The following is a 23,145-nucleotide window of genomic DNA, read 5'->3' as shown; positions in this document are numbered from 1 at the left end:
AGGCACTTGGCAGCAAGAAACAAAAACCTCTTAAGGAAGATGAAATCATCTCAGATCTTAAATTATTTCTGTATTCTTTTCCAGGTTTTTCAAGCAAAGCATCAAAGATAATGCCAGACAACATGAACTACAAGCAACATGAACTACAGATGGCAGGAACAGAACTGGAGCAGGCTGTAGATAGTGGAATTAACAGACACAAAGGATAATCCATGGAAATAAAATCCTCATTTAAAAAATGCAGCAAGGAACCAGATAGCATACCAGTGCAGATTAAGGAAAAGAACCTTGCCAAAAAAAAACAGAATTAAAAAATGTAAAAACAGAGGGGCAGCTGGGTGGCTCAGTCAGTTGAGCGTCTGACTTCAGCTCAGGTCATGATTTTGCAGTTTGTGATTTCGAGCCCCACGTTGGGCTTTCTGCTGTCAGCACAGAGCCTGCTTTGGATTTTCTGTCTCCCCCTCTCTCTGCCCCTCCCCTGCTTGTGCTCTCTCAAAAATAAATAAAACATTTTAAACTATATATATAGGGGCGTCTGGGCGGCTCAGTCAGTTGAGCGTCTGACATCGGCTCAGCTCATGATCTCACTGTTCTTGAGTTTGAGCCCCGCATCGGGCTCTCTGCTGATAGCTCAGAGCCTGCAGCCTGCTTTGGATTCTGTGTTTCCCTCTCTCTCTGCTCCTCCTCTGTTTGCACTCTCTCTCGCTCTCTCTAAAAAATAAACATTAAAAAAATAAAAAATATATATATAAACAGAAATTATGAACTCAGTGAATGAGTCTCCTGGCAAACTAAAAATAGCTGAAAAGTGACTTCATGATTTACAGGCTATATAAGAAGAAACTATCTAGGATGACACAGAAAAAATAAACACAATACACACAGAAAAATGAAGACAGAGGAAACATACCAAGAAGGTCTAACATGTGTTTACTTAGAATCCCAGAAGTCAAGGACAGAGAATACTGGGCAGAGGAAATACCTAAAGAATATAATTGAGAGTTTTCCAGAACTGATGTATCAATCCACATATCTAAGATGCCAAACAAAACCCAAGTGGAAAAATAAAATGAAATCCTCACTTAGACACAGCATAATAAAACTGTGGAAAAGCAAATACAAAGAAAAAACCCTGAAAACAGCCGGAGGAAAAAGACTCCACTAGTTTCAATGGAGTAAGAAACTAACAGTTGATTTCTTCATGGCAATGATAGGGAAGCCAGAAGACAATGGGAAGGTTATCTTCAAGATCATCACCCAAAGAGAATTCTATGTCCAGAAAAAATTGATCGCCTTTAAAAATGAAGGCAAAATAAATACATATCTAAAACAATTTTTTTTCAAGGGTAATCTATTTTTGAGACAGAGAGAGACAGAGGGAGACACAGAATCCGAAGCAGGCTCCAGGCTCTGAGCTATCAGCACAGAGCCTGACACAAAGCTCAAACTCATGAACACAAGATCATGACCTGAGCCAAAGTCAAACGCTTAAGCAACTGAGCCACCCAGGCGCCCCATAAAGACATTTCGGAAAAAAAAAAAAAAAAGTGAAACTGCCTCTAGCTGAACTGCACTAAATTATCCCAGATGGTAGTTCGAAGACACAGCAAGGAACAGAGAGCAAAAATGATGGCAAATATAGGTAAATCTAAATGAATGGTGACTATACAAGACAATAACGACTTGTCTTTAAAGAGATACAAAATACATGACAACATATAAGTTGAGAGGGAGGTAAATAGTCATGAGGCAATTGTTATCCAATGTCAAATAATTTAAATCACACAGAGAACATATTCTCTAATAACAGTTCAATTATAACTTAAATAGCTATGTTTGAACATGAAGAACTGTAGCTCCAAATAATATCTGTGGGTCAAATTATAAGTAATAATGAGCGCAGAGTATTCTTTGAAATTATTGAGTAACTAAACTAGATATCTACGCTTGGAGAATGGAGGTTGTGGTTTGCAGAGCTCCAGAACAGCCTCCACATTCCTTCCCCATCCCCAGATCCATACCCTTGTGAGGGCAGAACATATAACTTGCTTCTTACCAACAGAATAGGGCACAGGTAAAAGGATTTTGGAGATGCAGTTAATGTTCTTATACTGTTGGCTCAGAGTTAGTCAAAAGGGATCTTATTCTGGGTAGTTTTGACCTAATCTGGTGAATCCCATCTGGCCTTTTCTGAAAGAGACTCAAAGTAGCAGAGTCTCTCTTACTGGCCCTGACGAAGCATACAGTGGAGACATGGTCTGGAGAGGCAGCCTCTAGTGGCAGAGGGCTGCAAGGAACTGAATGTGGTCAACAATCTGATGAGTTTGGAAGAGGACCGCAAACTCCAGCTGAGAACACAGTCCAGGGTAAGTAACTGATGCAGCCTTGTGAACCCCTGAACAGAGGACCCATCTAAGCTGTGCGTAGACTCTGGCCCATAGATACTGTGAGATAATAAAAGTATGCTGTTTTATTTTTATTTTTTTGAGAGTGCGTGCGTATCTGTGCTTGTGCATGAGCAGGGGAGGGGCAGAGGGAGAGGGAGAGAGAGAATCCCAAGCAGGCTCCGCGCCCAGCATGGAGCCTGATGTGGGGCTTGATCCCACGACTTTGAGTTCAAGACCTGAGCCAAAATCAAGAGTCAGAGGCTGAATCGACTGAGCCATGCAGGTGCCCCAAAGGTGTGCTGTTTTAGATGGGAAAATTTGTGGTCACTTGACATAAAGCATAGAAAATGAACATACAGCTGAAGTAGCATTTAGAAGGAGATCTCCAGTTTTAAATATATAGTTGACTAGAAAGGTGAACATTTGAGCTAAATATCCATTACAGTACTACAGAAAAGTGACAAACTCAACCTAGAAAAAAGGAAATCATAAAAAGCTGGAATCAATGAAACAATGACAACAACAAGAAACCAAAATATTGGTTCTTTGAAAAAAAATAATACAGATGACACCCCTCTGAAAAAAGGCTGGGCAAGTAAAACTAAAAGATGATGAAAGAAATAGTAGTATAAATTTGTATGCCACAAATAATAGTATCAGGAATGACAAGGGGGGGACATCATTACCGATATGGCCTATGTTAAAAAGAGGGCAGGAATAACACTGTGCTAATAAATCTGAAAATGTAGATGAAGTGGACAAATTCTCGGGAACATTCAATTTGCCAATATTCTACATGAAGAAATACTCTTATTAATAGAAAGAAAATTTCAGTGCCTGGGTGACTCACTCGGTTAAGCGTCTGACTCCTGATCTCCATGACCTGGCTCAGGTCATGATCTCGTGGTTTGTGGGATGCAGCCCTGCATCGGGCTCTGGGCTGACGGCATGGAACCTGCTTGGGTTTCTCTCTTTCCCTCTCTCCCTTTGCTCCTCCCCTGTTCATGTGCTCTCACTCTCTCTCAAGACAAATAAATAAACTTAAAAAAAAAAAAAAAGCTATTTAAAAAAAAACAGAAAGAAATTTGAATTGGTATCCCACAAAGATGCCAGGCCCCACACATACTTCACCTAAGATTTCTAATAAACATTTATGACAGGAGTAATGCACATCTTAGAGACACTCCTCCAGGAAACAGGGAAAGAAAGCCACTCTCCAACTCATTTTACAAGGCTATATCATTGTGATATTAAGCAAAAATCTTAAAATAAGCCAAATCAAAAACAAACCAATCAAATCATGGCCAGGTTGGTTTTACTTCAGGAAAGGAAGGTTGGTTTAATAATAGGAAACCAATCCATGTAACGAATCATGTTGAGATTAAAGGTGGGAAAACAATTTTTTGCAATACAGAAAGAGCTTTAAAAAAAATTTTTTTTTCTTATTTATTTTTGAAACAGAGAGAGCACAAGCAGGGGAGGCGCAGAGACGGGGACCCAGGACCCAAAGCAGACTGCACTGACAGTGGTGAGCCCGATGTGGGGCTAGAACTCACGAACTGTGAGATCATGACCTGAGTCACCCAGGTGCCTCCAGAAAGAGCTTTTGATAAAATTCAGCAACATCTGTGATTATGAAAAGCTCTTCACAAACTAAGAATAGATATTTCTCAATTTAATAAAAATACCATAAACTGCTTACAGAACACCTGGAGTGCATTCCCAAAACAAGCATGCCTATTATGACCACGTCTCTTCAACAGTGTACTGGGGGTCTGCCAATGTGATTAGACAAGAAAAAGAAAGAAAACCACAAAAGTTATGAGGAATGGAAAGAAAAGCAAATCTGTTCTGACTTGTAGGTGATGTATTTGCATATTTAGAAAGTTCAAATGAATCTATAGAGAAATTACTAGAATTGATAAGCGAATTGCAGCAAGGTTACCAAACAGAAAAATCTGTTTAAAAATTTTATTTCTGGGGCACCTGAGCGGCTCAGTCAGTTAAGTGTCCAACTCTTGGTTTCGGCTCAGGTCATGATCTCAAGGTTCGTTGGTTCGAGCCCCACATCGGGCTCCGCACTGACGGTGCGGAGCCTGCTTGGGGACTCTCTCCTTCTCCTTCCCTGCTCACTCTCTCTTTCAAAATAAATATATATTGAAATTTTTTCAATTTCTGTGCACCAGCAACAAACAAAATTTAAAGACATCACTTACAATAGCATCTAAAATATAAAGAAAACAATTATTAATGTAACAAAATTTATGGAATGCTTTATGAAGAAAATCACAAAACTGTTATCAAAAGATCTAAGGAAGTCCTTATCAATGGAGAGATGTTCATTCACTGGAAAATGCACTATTATAGAGAGGATTAATTAAGTATGATTCCAACAAAAATCCTAAGACTTGTTTTGTTGAAACTTGGGCAAATTCCAAACTTTGTACAAAAATGCAAAGGATAGGGGCGCCTGTGTGGCTCAGGTGGTTGAGGGTCTGACTTCGGCTCAGGTCATGATCTCATGGTCTGTGGGTTCGAGACCCACGTCGGGCTCTGTGCTGACAGTTCGGAGCCTGGGCCCTGCTTCAGATTCTGTCTCCCTCTCTTCTCTGCCCCTCCCCCGCTCGTGCTCTTTCTCTCTCTCAAAAATAAACAAACATTAAAAAAAATTTTTTTTAAATGCAAAGCATAGATGACAAAGATGACAGCCCAAATCTTGGAGAAAAAGGTTATAAAGATGCTTTACCTAACATCAAGAATTTTTTTTCTTTTTAAGAGAGAGAGAGAATATGAGTCGGGAGAAGGGCAGAGGAAGAGATAGAAGCTTAAGCAGGCTCCAGGCTCAGCATGGAGCCCAATGTGGGGCTTGATCCCATGACCTTGGGATCATGACCTGAGCCGCAATCGAGTCGGGACATCAACCAACTGAGCCACCCAGGTGCTTCGGAAATTATTTTCATTACCAGAACATTGCTGATCTCTAGTGGGGAAATTCAGGGATGTGATCAGGAAAGGATACCCAAAAGCCTTCCAGGGTGCTGGCAAGGTGGCATTTAACCTGAGCATTGGTGATATGAATGTGTTACATTATTCCTCTTTATATACATCTAATAACTTTTTTTCAGGCTTATTTTTTTTTTAAGTTTATTTTGAGAGAGAGAGGGGAGAGAGAGGTAGAGAGAGAATTCCAAGCAGGCTCTGAACTGTCAGCACTGAGCCCGATGCAGGGCTCGACCCCATGATTTACAAGATCAGGACCTGAGCCAAAATCAAGAGTCAGACACTTAACCTACTGTGCTACCCAGGCGCCCTTAATAACTTCTGCTATTATGTCCACTTTTATTTACCATTTTAAGTTTAAAATTTTGTTACAGACGATAGAATACCAGTTCTTAAAATATAGGGACACCTGGGTGGTTCAGTTGGTTGAGCATCCAACTTTGGCTCAGGTCATAATCTTGCAGTTTGCTGTCAGTGCAAAGCCGCCTTTGGATCCTCTGTCCCCCTCTGTGCCTCTCTCAAAAATAAACATTTAAACACACACACACACACACACACACACACACACACACACACACACAACGGAAATACATCTAAGTGGACGGTGGGATGAGTGGACTTTATTCTTCTAATTATTATTTTTCAAACTCTTGTGCTGCCTTTTCTCTTTAATTAAAAAGATTGTGCCAGACCAGCGTTACTTCTAGTAGATCTTGATTTCTGTGAGTAATAGGATCATTTCTAATAATATCTTACGGATAAAATGGAGAAATGTAGAATGAAAGACAGCACATTTGGTGGTCAGGGATAACATCCTTGTATTTTCTTCCTGGATTTGGAAACAACCATGACAGAGAAGTCAGACCAAACATCGCTTCTATTATTAACGAAGTAAAAGAATGTGTTTTTTTCAATATTCAGCAATGGGGACTGGCCAATAGTCCACCTATCTCTGAATTAGAGATTAATCCACTTAACCACTGGCCTACCTAGACAACCATGAGCTTCCCCTGTGGGGAGACAAAGTTAAAACTCCTCGGGGAGTAAATCTTTTGATCTACATATTCTTTTACTTCTAGCACCCTGAAAGGTCTTAAGCCTCTCTGAGTCCATTCCACTTCACTATTTACGTAACGTTAGCTGCTCAGAGACCTATCCTGTCTCCCCAACTAAGTTACGTTCCTGGTGGTCAGAGTACCATACTCATTTCTGAAACCAGAATTCTAGATCATTCATGCACATGATAAATACTTTCATATTCGTGTTATGTATTTACTTAAGAGCCGTAAGAATACAGGCTGCGGTAAAAACTTCAGAAACTTCAGACAGATCAAGAGACTAGAACTGGACCAATGAGGAAAATACAGCATTTATTAAGGGCTTGTATAGGGTGGCTACTGATCCTAAGTGTTGCGTAAACGTCTCATTTTATTCTCTTTATAGCAGCTATTACCTTAGCGACAGGCGAAGACACAAATAAAGTTAACACAATCACTTGTGTGAGGGCACACAACTATAATTTGCACTTGGCGGTGACTCCAAAGCTAAAGCCCTGAACTGCTGCTGAGCTATAGGGAAACCAAGAGAGCTAAGCCTTCTGAGATCTCTCCTTGGTTGGTGTCCGTAAGGCAGTACTGACTGCACAGTGGTCGCGGGAGAGGCCTCGGGAGCCAGAGCGCCGTGCTTCACACTCAGACTGTGCTAATGATACCGAGATACAGGGGGGTTTCTTAACCTCTCAATGCCTTCTTCATCTCCTTGTCTGTGAAATGGGAAGAATATCCTCAGTGCACAGGATTATCGTCAAGATGAAATGTGTCCATGCAAGTAAAGTACTTAGCGCAGCACCTGACTGCACATATCAACCTGTATTTACTGCTAGGTCTCTGCTACTTTTGTAGAATTTTGCCCCGGAACCCAAATGTCCCCTGTGAGTATATCATGAAGGGTAAGAAAACAATTGAGGAAACTTGGCATTATACAACCTAAGGCTAATTTACTTAAAAACAAAGAGCTTTTTTTTTTTAAATTTTTTTTTTCAACGTTTTTTATTTATTTTTGGGACAGAGAGAGACAGAGCATGAACGGGGGAGGGGCAGAGAGAGAGGGAGACACAGAATCGGAAACAGGCTCTGAGCCATCAGCCCAGAGCCTGACGCGGGGCTCGAACCCACGGACCGCGAGATCGTGACCTGGCTGAAGTCGGACGCTTAACCGACTGCGCCACCCAGGCGCCCCAAAAACAAAGACCTTTTTAGGGAACTGAGGACTTTACTCCCTTTCACCCAAAACTTTCAGTGAGAAAATGCAAAAAGGTTTAAAATGAGGTAGTTTAGAGGTGGTATTCTTCTTCTTTATCATTCTTTCTTGGCCAGTCCCTGAGATGTCTAGATGAAACACCCAATAAAAACCACTCTCTCGCTACAAACTGTACTCCAAGCTGCAAGTTTTTAAGAAGCTGTAAAAAGACAAATCCTGACAGAAACAAGTGAAGTCAGTTTGTTGAAAGATTTTTTTTTATTCTACAAGAATTGATTGGTGCAATCCTGCAGGACCCACACGTGTTTAGAGAAATTTTTCTTTTCAAAAGTAAATGAAAACCCCCTTTGAATTATTTATATATTAACTTCTGAAAACAATAGTCATAGGGTCTGCTTTGTCCTATAGAACTATAAATGTTACACAAACTGAAGCAAAAATGGATGTACAGAGATTTAAATGAAACCTTCCAAAGAACAAAACCGCTCCTCGGTCCACTGTGTTTTCAAAGTTGATTATCATCAAACCAGGATGAGAGCTGTGAACCACAAACCGTTTGTGTCTTTAATAGAAAAAACCATGTTTAGATTAATTAGCAAAGTAGTATCTTAAAATGGATCTTCACACAGTTGATATTTTGGTAATAAACCTGTATATCAAGGCCCTTTCCATTATTTATTTTACTTTAAAAATATATACAGCTAAGGATGTTAAATATATATTCTGAGCCATATGTCTAAACATAAATATTTGGGAAATTCAAACTCTTCCAACAAGTTACAAAAGGATTAAAGAAACAAGAGGAGCTACAAATTATACAGCAGGAGGAAGAAAAAAAAGTTCTTAAACATTTAGGTCTGGATAGATCGGTATTTTCTGATTTCAATATACATACCCAGTTGAGAATAGACAGCTGTCAAACTTGAACCAGTTACAGAGAGTGTCGACTAAGCCTGTACTATTTTCTACAACAGGAAACAACGGTGACTTCAAAAATTTCAAGACAGCTCGATAGTTTCATCAGAAGTTATTTGTAGTAATCGTCTAGTATCGTGTAGTTCTGGGAGGCGCAGACTGAATGACCGCATTACCTAAGCCAAACCAGGTGCACTGATGCTGCCTGACGGGGATTAATTATGGTGGAAGGTATCGGAACACAACAGAGCAGACAGGCGAGCGGAGAAGGACATATAACGTACACCCGTGCGGATCAATCACGTTAACGCTAGTGTTTCAAATCTAAATATACAGGGACACTTATAAAAGCTGCAGGACAATCCCGATACAAAAACCCAGAGATAAACCTGCAAAATGGTCAACTTCAGTTCCTAGTCTGCTGCTGAATAGCTTAAAGAGTAGCTATTTGGTCTTCGAGGATTTGAGAATGAAAGGGGTAGAAACGTGTTCATCCCTCACTGCACTGTAGCATCTGAAATGAGCAAGCGCAACACCTTTGAATTTGTTTTGCTCTTACGTGCACAGCCGGTTCTACTTTTTGAAGACATTTAAAGATAGCTTTGCACTGAGTTAACTTCTAGTCCACAGTGGTTAAGTGACTAGAACTGCCATCCCATTAGCATTCTACGGGACAGTCTTGTTCAGCACTGCTCACTCTGGGGTGGGGGAGGGAGGCACGGCAAAAAGCAGCTGCAATTCTTTTTTTTTTTTTTTAACAGCAGAAAAGCTTGAAACACCTACAGAGTTTTGCATGTGTTTTGTATTCTATTCTGGAACACCTGAACAAAATCTTATTTCAATCAGCTCGGTCTATACAAGTTATAAAATACAAACACAGTCTAAACCCTATAGCGTACAGGATATGCACTGTTTAATATTCATTAAATGCAGTACAATTGATGAAGATTATCAAATAAGAAACACACCGCATTCTGAAGTTTTAGATCATCTTCGGGTCACTGACCAGAAATGTACAAATTACATGTGCAAGACAAAAAACAAACAAAAACCAAAACACACACAAAAAAGAAAGGATAAAATCCAAAGAAACCAACTTCCCAGTGCAGCACCCCCCTCAGGATATGGCACTTTTACAATATGAATATTACAGCGGTCAATTTAAGCCGGGAATGACTCAGACAGTGAAGCCACATTAGGGCAAGAACCAGCCCATCAAAATGTTAAAGTAAAACAGATGAACTTTTTTCTCTGTAAAAGCACTGAAAATGTAATATGCGCAGACAACTCACTAAAACTTTTCTCATTTCATTTGCCTCCCGATGTAGGATCTTAAGTTATTCTGTAATTATTCTACTTGTTTTAACAGACTGATTTTTAAGGCCTGTATAAATGCTGTTACGTTGCTGAAACCTACTTTTTTCTCTGTGGTGAGAACGTCTTCATGGAAAAAAGAACATATCGGCTTAAAAATCACAGAATGGAGACAAAAAACAAAAGACTGACAGTTTCCAAGCTAGTAAGAAATAAATTATACCATGATCCATCGATTTAAAATTATATCAATATTAACTAACATTTCCAGGGTGGCTCCCCCCACGCTCAAATTAAACAGTGCAGACTAGGGCCTGGTACAGTGAATCACATTTGGTTTTCTGGAAAACAAAACTTTACTATAAACAATTAAAAGGCAATTTTCTTCCTCCACAACACACAGACATTAAATGGAAGGTTTTTAAAATATCCACTACCTATAAGAAAAGTACTTTTAAATGGCTAAAAGGAATCAAAATACCAAAGTTTAGTATGCGAAGATATAAACAACCAAGAAAAGATCATTGGTGCTGAATATTGAACATGAATAGCCCAAAATAAGTTCCGAAGTTTTGTCTACCTTTACAAATTAAAAAAGGTGTCCTTTCCACAGTTTGGGGATATGTGCTGTAAATCCCCCCCAACAAGTGTATGAGTAAGGTTTAAAAATGTTGCCAATAGTAAGTTCTTCGGTACCTAAAATTAACCAGAGGACAGCAATATTAATGGTGGCAATGGTGCAGCAATTCTCAAAACGTAGTTACGATCCAACACGAGTTGTGGTGGTTCTTTTATCTGAGAAAAAGCTTTTCAGAAGAAATACCTGCCCTATGCTAACCACCAGAAGAATGAGGGCTTCTCCTACTGACCAATAGGCCACTCTTGTATTTAGATCTTCTGCTCGGCTTCGGCCTTGGGCTTCTCTCAAGCGGAAATGAGTCTGATAGTCGATGACAGACTTTAGAGCTTCATGAATTGAAACACAGGCAGATTCCATCTAAAGAGAGATAGGTGCAGTTAGTAGGTGGGACACTTTTTGCCCTATCCATCTAATATATTCATCTTCCAGTTAGATCTCAATTCCTCATCTGATCTAACACACCACTGAACTGGCACTCACTCACTCACCCGCTCATTTACGCCACTGGTTCCGGCAATGCAACCGGCCCTTCCCTTCATCCCCACTAGGACAACTGGTGAGGCCGGAGATTTGGTGAGGCAGCGGCTTGCCCCAAATTGGAAAGTCACAGCGGTGGTACCTGCCATGTGCTAGACAGAATGCTAAGCTGACAGCAGCAGAAATACTTATCAGTGACAGTGGGTGGTTACAGAGTTTCAAGTTCAGGCTCCCCCAGGAGGATGAATTAGGAGGCAGAGAATGGCAGGGCAGAAAATTTGATCAATAATGAGTACAAAGTCCAAATAGATACAAAAATAAACCAAGCACCAGACAAAGTTAACCATCTTAAAAGCAGTTGAGTCTGAAAGTGATAGGTCAGGGCGTCAGTGTCTTCTTTAATTTATCAATTTGCTGAACATGTGTCCTCCCTCCTGCCAGTCAACCAACACATACGTTCTCAGTGGGAGGAAGTTTCAGTTTCACTGTGTAATCCATTTGCCAGCCTTCATCTGATGACACCTTACCTTTCTATACATTCATCACACTATCTGCTTTGAGAAAGGGTAAGTGTCTAAATTTTTTGTTTGTACAGCAGAGTTTAATATTTTTCTACTGCTGAAAACTTAATCCTAGTGATGAAATACCTGCGTTATTATTATACTTATTCTACATCACAAACCATGTATTAAGAATGTTACAAACAATCTGAGGGTTTTCTCGCCCTTATCGCTAAGGAAGGAACTGTTGATATATACTGTGCACAGCCACACAAAGGAAAAATGTCTTTATGATAATAGGACAGTGATGAGGGCCACGGAGTATGGGAAGCAGAGGGAGGAAGATGGCGAACATTACTACTTTCCTGTATTCTGGAAAATTCTCCAATAAATGAAGTTTATCTTAGCAACCTTCTCATTTTCCTTTCTGCTCCTCTCTCTCCTTTAGACCCCAAAACTGTCAAGCTAACTCAGTCACTAGAATACCCCCATGTCACAAAGTTATTTGGGCTCCTCTCTACTACAGTGTTTACGACTTGTATAACTTCTTCCCTCCTTTCACTAATAAATCCACAGAATCTCTCAAAAGATTCTGGGATTTCTTTTTTCCGGTCTTACTTTTTGTGAAGGAATAGAGAACTAGAAAAGAATTCAAACATTTAATAAAGTTTTTGCCAAAGTAAGATGAAAGAAATCACTTATAAAAATATTCCATTAAAGGTGCTTCTACAAAGTAGGAGAAATTACGTGGTCCACGAAGTACGAGAAATTACGTGGTCCACAAACTGCATGTACCTGTTAGATGGACACTCAAACGTTTTTCCTGTTCCTGTTTTGTCGAGAGCCCTAAGAATCAAAGATTAGCAAAACGGTCCTAAAATGAAAAATCACGTGTTCTGATCTGTGGTAGGAGGCTCCGGAGGCACTTCTAGACTCTCGCTCCTTCTCAGGCGTTCTCAAAGCAGGACGGAGGCTAATCCTGGGAAGCGTGCACAAAAGCGAGGATCTGACACAAATTCAGAATGTTTAAGGATTCCTGGAAGTCTGACACGGAGTAAGGGTTAAGAAGCGCTGGATGAAAGAACATCACAGAAATAAAGGGACTAACTGCACGGATTCGTATAATTTTTGAGAGGTTTCCCTTTTTTCCCTACCTCTTCTAATAAGGAGAAGTGTTCAGATTTAAGTCCATGTTCAAAAAGTTCATATTCCAAAGAACATGGTACAGTGAGCCCCCAGGTCAATCATTAACATGTGGCTAATCTTGCTTCACCAATATGTACGTATTCCTCACCTATTTTTCTCCCCACTCCAATTAATTTGAGGCAAATCCCTTAGCTGTTATCATTTTAACTATACTTTTATACTTTATATTCATTTCTGCAAGGCAACACTACACTAAAAGCTACAACCCTGGTAACATTAGCACACGTAAAACAATTGAAAAATAGTTCCTTAGAGTTTTCAATATAAACTCGGTATTCAAATTTCCCTAAATATCTCGAAAGTTGTTTCCAAATCAGAATCCAAACAGCTTCGACCCCAATCATCTGGCTGATGTGTCCTTCAAGGGTTCTTCAATCTGTTGGTTCTCTTCCTGTCTTCCCTTCCCACTTGAAGAAACTGGGTTCTCTGTCCTGCAGCATTTCCAACTTCCTTCTAACTTCCAATGTTGTGCACTTCATTAACACATATTATCAGAAGACACACAATGCCCAGTTACCTCTTCATCTGGAAATGGCCATTAGATTTGGTGCTATCAGTGTGATCTAGCCATGGTACAATTCCCCCCCAGTTTTCCACCTAGTGGCTTTAGCAGTGACTGGTAACACTGTCTACTCCAGATCCATCATTTTACTAATAGGTGAAAAATGGTGATTTACTACAACTCGGTAACTTATTCTGCATTTACCAGCTGGTACATTTTTCTATTCTAAGATGTGAACAACTGCGTTGTGAGTGTCACCAACCGTAGGAGGTATGAGGGACTCATTAGCTTTTCAAAAGTAGAAAAATAAGATTAAGATAAAAAATGTGATACAAATAAAGGAGATTAACAGCTATTAACTGCTTTATTACTACTCACGTGTTATATTTATCTATCTGGCTTGTAGAGCAAGCTACCTTATACAAATTAGAATTCATGAAGCTTATGTTACAAACAAGGGCCCCAGAGAAAAACCTTTTTACAAAGCAAAGCGCCATTCACACGGCATGGTAAAATAAGAGAACACTTCTAAAAGTAAGAGTGTATGAATGCATCCTGTTAATGCTCACAGTAAGACTACGAGTTAAGGCTCCTGTACGTTATTATTGAGGAGAGGAGGGCACTTGTTGGCATCAGCACTGGGTGTTGTATGTAAGTGAGGAATCACGGGAATCTACCCCAAAAACCAAGAGCACTCTTTACACACTGTATGTTAGCCAATTTCACAATAAATTATACTAAAAAATAAAGATAAAATAAATATACATTAAAAATAAATAAACATTTTAAAAAATTTAAAAAATAATAAGTGACAAATAAAAATGGCTTCTGTCACCACATGACTTGGGCCAACAACCTAACTAGAACCTGGGAACAATGAAATACCACTTTAAGGGCTTAACAAGTAGAATTAACAAATAATTCCTTCGGATACCTAATTGAGTACCTTTTAGATAAGATCTAAGCTCACATTCTGTTTAAGCTGGAACGAAAATGGCCCTTCTCACCACCTGAGCCGCATCTGTTCACAGACTTTAAATCTCTTTCCTTCTCTTTCTCTTGTTAAGCTCTTCTTCAACATAAAGTCCAACCTGCCTTCCTTAACTATTTTTGTTAGATGGCTTACCACTGACCTTTAATATTTTGCCCTAAGTTCTAGCAAACATTCTAAGAGCAGCCTGAATGAACACTAAACACTGGGAGAACACTACCAGGTGGCATATTGATTATAGATTAACGAAGGCATCATTTTGTTTCCAGTTATACCAACCTGCCGGGTTATGGAAGCCATATTCCTCATGAACCACAAAAAATGCTTCTGAATGCTGGAGCACTGTCCAGTCTTCCTAAATTTCCTTTCCCACTGAAGGGATCCTCCTCCTTACACTTCAAAGTTCATAAAATCCTTTCACAGTGGTCTCCACCAAAAATGTCTGAAGTTCTCTGAAATGTCTAATCTACTATAAGAATTAAGATGGATCTGAAAGACTGTGTGAAAGTCTCAAACTCTGTGTTCATCAGTGGGTGAATGCGTGTGAAATTATGCTTTCCCTCCGTCTCAACACACCATTCTGTTGCTTTTCATTTACCTGGGTAAGGGCACTGACTCGGTTCTCACTAGGAAACAAAGGCGGGTCTTCTCCAACTTGAAAATCAAAATACACGGTTTTGTGTGTGAACGTGGAAAATTCATTGCTGAAACAAAACTTGTATGTCCCGTTTTTGGAGGCGGTGAAGGTAAAACTATCATACTGTTTCTTCATCTCTTTGTATAACACGTTACCATCAGGATCTTCTAATCGACAGTCTACATCATAGTGTCCACCAGTAATCACCTATGAAGACAGAGAAAAAGGGAAGAAAGATATCACTGCAACTCACAAGTCTGACAAAGCAACCAGACTTCCTGTTAAAAGGATAAGACTCCTGGGAGTGGACTTTTACTATCAAGGGCAATTTCACATTTTTTAATTTCCAGCAGTGGATGGAATTTGGGAGGCAGATTTCAGTTCAACCAAAGCTTTACAGACACTGGACAAATTTCCCCATGATGGGACAGAGAAACTACCTAACCAGCCAAATAACCATTCTAATTAATGCAGGTCTCTTAAATCACTTGAATCTCCCAACAAACCTACAAGAGAGGGTTTCTGCCCTCCATTTGACAAACTGAGAAACTGAGTTAAGATAAGCAACCTACCCAAGATTGCTCATCTAGTAAAAGGCAGAGACAGAATCTGAACCCCAAAGTCACACTCTTGACCCTTAAGCTCACTGCCATGTAGTATTTTCCTTCCCTAAATTTTCTCCCCTCATTTCCTATGTGCACCATCCAAGCACACACACAGATAGCGTAGTGCAGGAGGAAAGCAGACCAGTCCTTAGCGTAACACCCCAAGCATATATCTATTATAGAACTTAAATTCACTTTAATGCCAAATTTAGGTTTGTTTCTTAAGTGCTTCTCTACATCGGTTATATGGAATTTGATACACCTTTTGTTTTGAACAGCATTATGGACTGAACAGACCCTTGGGCTATTGATTCTAACAGTATAGCCTCATTTTACATATTTGTTTCCCAGAGAAATATCAATGATTAAACTATCCTGTTTATACACTTGTGATTAAAGCAAAAACAAAACAAAAGCAAACAAATCTTTTGCTTATCTGGAAGCCTGTATTAAAGGGCAAACATATTTGAAAGGAAAGCCAGGGGGGGTAAATGAAAAGTTCTGAAGAGGACTTTGGAGTTATTTTCAAGGGCTTGTGCTTCATCAGTTACAATTTAAAGGCCCATTTGGGTCGTACAAATGAAGGGGAGGGAGGTTCTTCCTGAGGTAAGTAGACAAGCATAATGAGAGAGGAAAAGGAGAAAAGGATTAAAGAGGAGAAAGGCCTCCTTAGAGGACAAAGAATTAAGTAGGAAGAAAGAGGGAGGGGGGATGTAAGAAACAAAGGGTGCAGGCTGAAAGAATGGGAAAGAAGTGAGGAAGAAGAGACGCAGGTTTGAGCGTTCCCAACCCCCATGAGAGCAGGTGGCACAAGCCTGTACTTTCAAGTGTGAACGCTCCCGGTGAGCACGATGTTGCCATTCGAGATCTGCAGAACAGAGATCAAACCTCGCACTTCAAAGAAGGATCAGCTGCTAATGTGACCTTTTGTCACTTAGAAAATACGATGAATAACTGAACTATGTTACAAGATCACTTTAACAAATAAATGAAATATAACTATGTACTGAGGAAACTGCTAAGGAAACTGTTAATATGTAAATATTAACATACAGGTACGATGTTTCAACTTAAAAAGTGTCTTATCAACTGGGCATTTACTGCCTCTCCAATGTCAACAACTTTTCCTCCAGGTGAAAGTCATGACTTCATTTTTATGTACCTGATTATTCGTACTTGGCCGTTGTGCTGTGAATGGTCAAATACAACAAAACTGAACAGGACCAGAACAGATCACCATGCCACTCTTCCTCCAGCAAACTTCCAAACAAATCATCTTATTTCAGATAAAAAATACCCCTTTAGAATCTGTCCGGTCACGTAATGTAGAAACTGGGAATCATCCCAAACGAAGTCTCCCTACTTGCCCGGTTAGTCACACAAATTTCTTGACGTTGCTGCCTCCCTCAAATTCATCCGGCCTCTTCCACTCCTAATCCAGAGTCTAGACAGGACTGAAGCCACAACGTCCTAAAAGGTCTTCCCGTAACCCAATCTCTCTTCCCTCAAAACCCAGGGGTTCTCAGTCCCAGTTGGTTTAGGGACGGATAATTGTTTGTGGCAGGGGGTTGCGTTGCCCCGGGCACCGCGGCATGTTTACAACCATCTCTGGTTTCCGTTCACCAGATGCCAGTAGAGTCGCCCCTCCCACGTCTCCTGGCCTCCCCATCACCCGTTCGCTTAAAACCTTGTGATAAATTCAGAAAAATCCCAACCTGTTAACAGTGCCATACCACTCCTCTGTGTCTCAAGGTGGCCTCAACAACCCTTTCTCTGTGTTCCAAAAATAGCAGACTGCCAGAAGTTCTCTGAACAGATCTTTGTTTTACATCTGCTCAAACAGTGGTGAGCTAAACAGGTCCTGTTTGCTCACCAATCACAGGACCCAAAACGACGATACTTACAGATCTACGGCTTATTACAGGGAAACAACGTAATATAAAACATCACAGTCAAAGTGTCCACCAGAAGGGGGTCGGGGAGGTGAGGCATGGGCTCCTTTGTCCTCCCTCTGTGAGGACTGTAGCCAAACAAAGACTCTCGACTAGGAACCACACAAGTGTGCAAGGAACACCTTGCAACCAGTGAGTCCCAAGAAGAGGCCTGTCACTGGTCACACAGGCACATCCCTGCTATATTACCAGTCTCAACAGCACAGCCTTTTGGGGGGCTGGGGGATATCTCACCAAGATCAGGTACAAATCATCAATCTCACTATTACCAACAAACAATGCTGACAAACTGGGACAAATCACCCCTGAAGCCCTTGGACCCACAGTTACAAAGCAACACTATTACTCACTGTACTTCAGTGTGGGCTCAAGCTAATTTCAGGAACTGAGTCTCACAAACACAATCTACCTGCCTAGGATGTCCTCTCCCCTATGCCATCTTGTAGAGTAGCTCCTCTTTCTCCTAGACACAATTCAAACATCAGCCCCTCGGTGACATTTCCCTGGATGAGCCCTCTCCTTCTGCCCAGCACTGTACCTAGTGTGTACCTTCACTGTTGCATTTAACACTGCATGACTGCATGTATCCATGTAAGCTCCCTGAGGTCAAGGTCAGTCTCACTGACCTTTGGGAGGTAGTGTATAGGAGTTAAGGACTTAACCTGGAACTGCATACTCATTCTGCCACGTGCTACGTTTTGTGACCTTGGGCTTAAAGCTTTCAAAGCCTTAGCTTCCTAAGTAAGGAAGAAGTAAGACTCTACCCATTTCCTATGGAGGTGTCCTGAGAATTAAGTAACACGCCTGAAATGCTTGGCGTGCTGTCTGCTACCTAACAGATGTAACAGCCCATAACAGTAGTGGTGGTATTCTCGGCACCAAGCACGGTGTCTGACGCTGATACCTGAAATACACAGACATTTTTATATTACGATTCCTGCTATCTTCTTTTCAGTCCCCTCGTTCTAACCCATAAGGTTAAACAAACCAAAGGGTGATCCTTAGCCTCCCTTCCCTTACTCGCGGTAGCCAAAACATCATCAAGTCCTGTTGATTTCACCTACTGGCTTCTCTCCAATCCTTTCATTTGTCTCCTCCTCTACAGCTACCACCCTTGAAGCCTGGACCACTATAATAGTCTCCTACAGCCATCTCTCCAACACCCTAATACTTTCTCTACCTGCACAAGTGAACATACAGTTACCAAAACTGCGTGAATCATATCACTGCACTGCTCACAACGCTCTGATGGCTTTCCCATACTCTGAGAAAAAACTAAAATCCTTAACTAGGCCAGCAAGGCACATGGTCTCACCCCTGACCTCTCTTCCTCTGGCTCCTTATTCCCAAGTACATTGGATCTCATGATAGACCTCAAATTCCCAGCCACTCTTAACACTTTTGCAAAGGCTATTCTATTCCCTCACCACTCCCCTTACCAAAGTATGTACAACTAATCCTTTACAGTTCAGCCTAAAATCACTTCCTAAAGGAAGCTCTCATAGATCCCAAAGATTAGACCGTTTATCCTCTATTTTCTGCCTTTTTAAAAAAAATTATTTCTTTATTTTGAGAGCGGAAGCAGGAGAGAAGCAGAAAGAGTGAGACACAGAATCCACAGCAGGCCCTGCACTGTCAGTGAGGAGCCTGATAAGGGGGCTTGAACTCACGAACCGTAAGATCACGACTGGAGCCGAGATCAAGAGTCAGACAGACACTCAACCGACTGAGACACCCAGATTTTCTGCTCTTAAGGTAGTTTTGATGAATGAGCAGGTACTAATTAAGAAAAGGGTTGGATGCAGAAGGAATCGAGAATGATGGTGGCGAAACAATCTATTTGTACCACTTCCTATCACCAGCACCTAGCACTCAACAGCTGCTCAAATAAGTTAAATGAGTCTACCAACAAAACAGAAATAAAGACTGTTGGGGTGCCTGGGTAGCTCAGTTGATTAAGGTCCGACCCTTGATTTCTGCTCAGGTCATGATTTCATGGCTGGTGGGACTGAGCCCCACGTCGGGTTCTGTGCTGACCACATGGAGCCTGCTTGGGAGTCTCTCTCTCTGCCCCTCCCCCCACACATCTGCTTTCTCCCCCTCTTTCTGTCAAAATAAATAAATAAAGTAAAAAAAAAAAAGAAAAGAAATAAAGATTGTTGTAGCAAACTTAAGAAAGTACATTCTGTTAAATAAAGTTTCTTTCCTATTAAAATCCCAAAGATGAAAAGGGTCCTCTCATTTATCACAGCTATTCGTTCAATGCCTTTGGCAGATGGTCTTCTAGCCTCGAAAGGAGCTCTTCCTGTGACAGGGACAGCATTAACCAAAAGTCCTAACATCAATGGAAAAACTGAAAAACAACGGAATTAGATATTGGCAGGACTTCAAAACTGATTCAAGTGGAGGTGTCAATCAGAGAGCAGGGGACCGGTCACTGAGCACTATACAACAGGAAGAAGTTCTTTTTAAAAGAAGTGCTTTAAGGGGGAAAGTTCAATAGGCCTTAAAACGAAGAACATTTTGGAGCATAGAAGGAAAAGTCACAGGAACCATTTCTGGAACTCCTGTATCTTCATATTTCGTCTAAAATGGCTCTCGCCCAAGATGTATAACAGGAAAGGCAAATGCCCTGCATCAGCTACCTAGAGGTGATTCTTGACTCAGCCCAAGAGTGGAGAAACCCAGACAGGAACGAGTCACCAAGCAGGATGCAGCCCCGACCCTGGAACCGTGAGCTGGGGCCCCTGGACTTTCAGAGCTCGTCGTACCTGGAACTCGAGGGTGCACTTGGTGCCCTGCGTGATGTCCTCGTAGAAACACTGCTTGGCATTGTCCGGCAGCTCGAAGGTGATCTCGGAGGCGCCGCCGGGCCCCGGCACCAGCAGCAGCAGCGCGAGCAGCCTGCAGCTCCAACGGCCCGCGGCGGCCGCCCAGCGCTGCGCGGACCCCGGCCCCGGCATCCCGAGGCGACGGAGGCGGCCTCAACCGAGCTGCGGGGAGACTCGGGGTCACGTCTGCGCGGACTCACCACGAGCGGCAGGCCTCAGTCCGGGCCGCCCGCGAAGACGCACGGGAGTCGCTCCGGGCCACGGAGAGATTCGCAATGAGCGACGAGCCGCTGAGAGCGAGGGAAGGGCGCGAGAGACCGGGGCCTGGGGCCGGGAACGACCTACAGAGCAGAGATAAAGCCGGCACAGCACTGGCGGAAAAGGCCTGAGATGGCCGGAAGTGGGGCTCGCGCCTGGCAAAAGGGGGCGGGGCCTGAGGCACCTGCTCCAGCAACCCGGATGTGCTCGGCCCGGGCAGTGGGGAGAGGCCTTGGAGTGTGTACGTGGAAGCTCGCGAGACGTGTGCGTGGTCTCCGTCGGCGCCAGAGGCGAGGGGCGGGGCCAGCGTAATGAGCGTGGCAGGGCGGGCCCAGAAAAAAGGGTGTGTCCAGCCGGTGTCTAGATAGGGCTTGTGGCCGGCTGGTACAGCTCAGCGAGCATAAACTACAGTTTTTCTTGTTCTTGTGAGAACTGATCGCTGGGGGTGGGGGTGTCTCCGAAGGAGTTATGAGGAGCTCATTTTACCCTACGGGGCTAATAACTGGTAGTAGAGCACTTTGCAACTTGCTGAGAGTTTTCTCATAAATAATAACAAATATTTGGGGGAAGCAGTTTAGCCAGGAGCTTGAATACTGGGACCACTCCCTACAGGACTTTTAATCCCTGTTCTGCTACTTACTGGCTGTGTGACCTTGGGCCAGTTGCTTAACCTCTCTAATTCAGTCTTCGCAACTATAAAATGAGGATAATACTAGCTAACCCAGACGATTATTACAAGACCTTAATATTTGCAAAGAGTACCCAGGAGAATGATCATCATATAGTAGGCACTCAGTAAGCTTTTGTTAAATAAAAATAAACATCAGTTGAGGGTTCATTATCAGTAGGCACTATGCTAAGCCTATTACCCAGGTCTTTTGATCCTTCTCCCGTAAGGGAAGGTATTATGACTCCTGTTTTACCGATAAGGAAATCGAAGATCTAAAAAGTTGAGTAACTTACCTATGATCACACACTGGTTTGTGTTGGAGTGCTTAAAAAAATAGTAGGTAACTAACAGGTGTTGATTTCTTAAATTATACATTTTCTTGTGCATAAAAACACAAATTAGGTATCATTCCATTTTTTAATAAATGACCATGGTGAGGCTCGTGCACTTTAAGATGATCAGCAGAGGGTGGTAGAGGGCTTGATGAGAAGTAAATACAGATTCGGTGGTAGGAGCCAGGCGGGGAAGTGAGGGAGGTGAGTGCGGAGGTCAGGTAGGGGGTGAGGGATATTGTTAAGGGGTGAGGGGAGGATGCAGTAACTCTTGTGGTCTTTGGGGGCCCAAACCCTCCGCATGCGGGAAAGGAGCTCTAAGGAGATAAGATCTGGGGGAGACTGCACTTTCCTGAGAACTGGGTCAGAAACAGAAAGCTTATTTGTGTCTGTGAGTGGAAGGAGGAATGAATTTCAAAGTAGGAAAGGTGGGTTCTATTTTCTGACTCATGAGTTTGCACAAGTACACACCACCAGTTGGGCAAAAGTGTAACAATACAAGACATTGGTGAGCAGTATGTAGAGTAACAAGATCCCTTGCTCACTTCTAGTGGTTATGTGACGTGATACAAACCACTAAAAAACAGTGTGGCATTATCTAATAAAGCAGAAGATACATACATATGCCTAGAAATTCCACTTTGCTTCTACTTTACAATGTATACTTTAGAGCAGTGCTTCTCAGAGTGTTCTCCAAAGAACCACCCCCCAAACCCTCCCAGGGGGTCTGAGATTACCTGCAAGAGGCTTTTATTCATCATATTTTTCAACCAAAACAACAAATAATGGATTAAATGTAAAAGCAGATGAGCACCCAGCTTCTTGTATGAATCGAGATATTAAAGAGATTTACAAAAACGTATAGCAACGTCACTCCATAATAAAAAAATTTAGTGAAATTTTTTATTTGGAAAATATAAATTTTCTAATATGTAAATATAGTTATATGTAAATAACTACATATTTAATATATATAAATAAAATATATAATATAAATAAACACAAAGCTCTTTTTCATTTAGAATGTTATGTTGACATGTATAGTGGGTTGAATTGTGTCCCCCCAAAAAACTTGTCCAAGTCCTCACTCCACATCCCAGTGAATGAGACCTTACTCGGAAATAGGGTTTTTTACAGAAGTAATTAAGTTAAGGATCTTGACTTGAGATCACCCTGGATCTAGGCTGGTCCCTAAATCCAGTGACTGGTGTCCTTAGAAAAGAGAGGTACATAGAAACACACAAACACAGACATATAGGGAAGATGTCACATGAAGTCAAAAGCAGAGATTGGAGTGGTATGTCTACAAGCTAAGGATGCCAAGGATCGCCCACAGCCACCGGCAGCTAGGAGAAAAGCCTGGAACATTCTCCCTCAGAGCCTCCACAACTCTGAGAGAACAAATTTCTATTGTTTTAGTCGACCACATGGTGGTCTCAGGAAACAAATAGAACATGTAACAGGTTTATTATTGTTATTGTTATTTTACTTACTTTTTAAAATGTTTATTTACTTTTGAGAGGGGGGGAGGGCCAGAGAGAGAGGGAGACACAGAATCAGAAGCAGGCCCCAGGCTCTGAGCTGTCAGCACAGAGCTGGACATGGGGCTTGAACTCACAAACTGTGAGATCATGACCTGAGCTGAAGCCTGATGCTTAACCGACTGAGC

General features: G+C 41.7%; 1 protein-coding gene across 1 annotated transcript in view; it reads right to left on the bottom strand.

The window, feature by feature from the left end:
- LOC109278992 (uncharacterized) overlaps nt 1–20,691 on the bottom strand; it is a 45,654-nt gene extending 24,963 nt beyond the window's left edge. Inside the window, exons 1-3 of the mRNA XM_053907681.1 lie at nt 20,157–20,691; nt 14,790–15,035; nt 10,640–10,872 (exon numbers count right to left, since the gene is read on the bottom strand). Of these exons, the coding sequence (XP_053763656.1) occupies nt 10,640–10,872; nt 14,790–15,035; nt 20,157–20,348 (671 nt within the window). The 5' untranslated portion in view covers nt 20,349–20,691. The remainder of the gene's footprint in view (nt 1–10,639; nt 10,873–14,789; nt 15,036–20,156) is intronic.
- Nucleotides 20,692–23,145: the final 2,454 nt, after the last annotated feature.

This window comes from Panthera pardus, unplaced genomic scaffold, assembly GCF_024362965.1.
Source record: "Panthera pardus isolate Hobbes unplaced genomic scaffold, ASM2436296v1 HiC_scaffold_2, whole genome shotgun sequence".
Lineage (NCBI taxonomy): Eukaryota > Metazoa > Chordata > Mammalia > Carnivora > Felidae > Panthera > Panthera pardus.
This window is presented reverse-complemented; position numbering and strand designations above follow the sequence as displayed.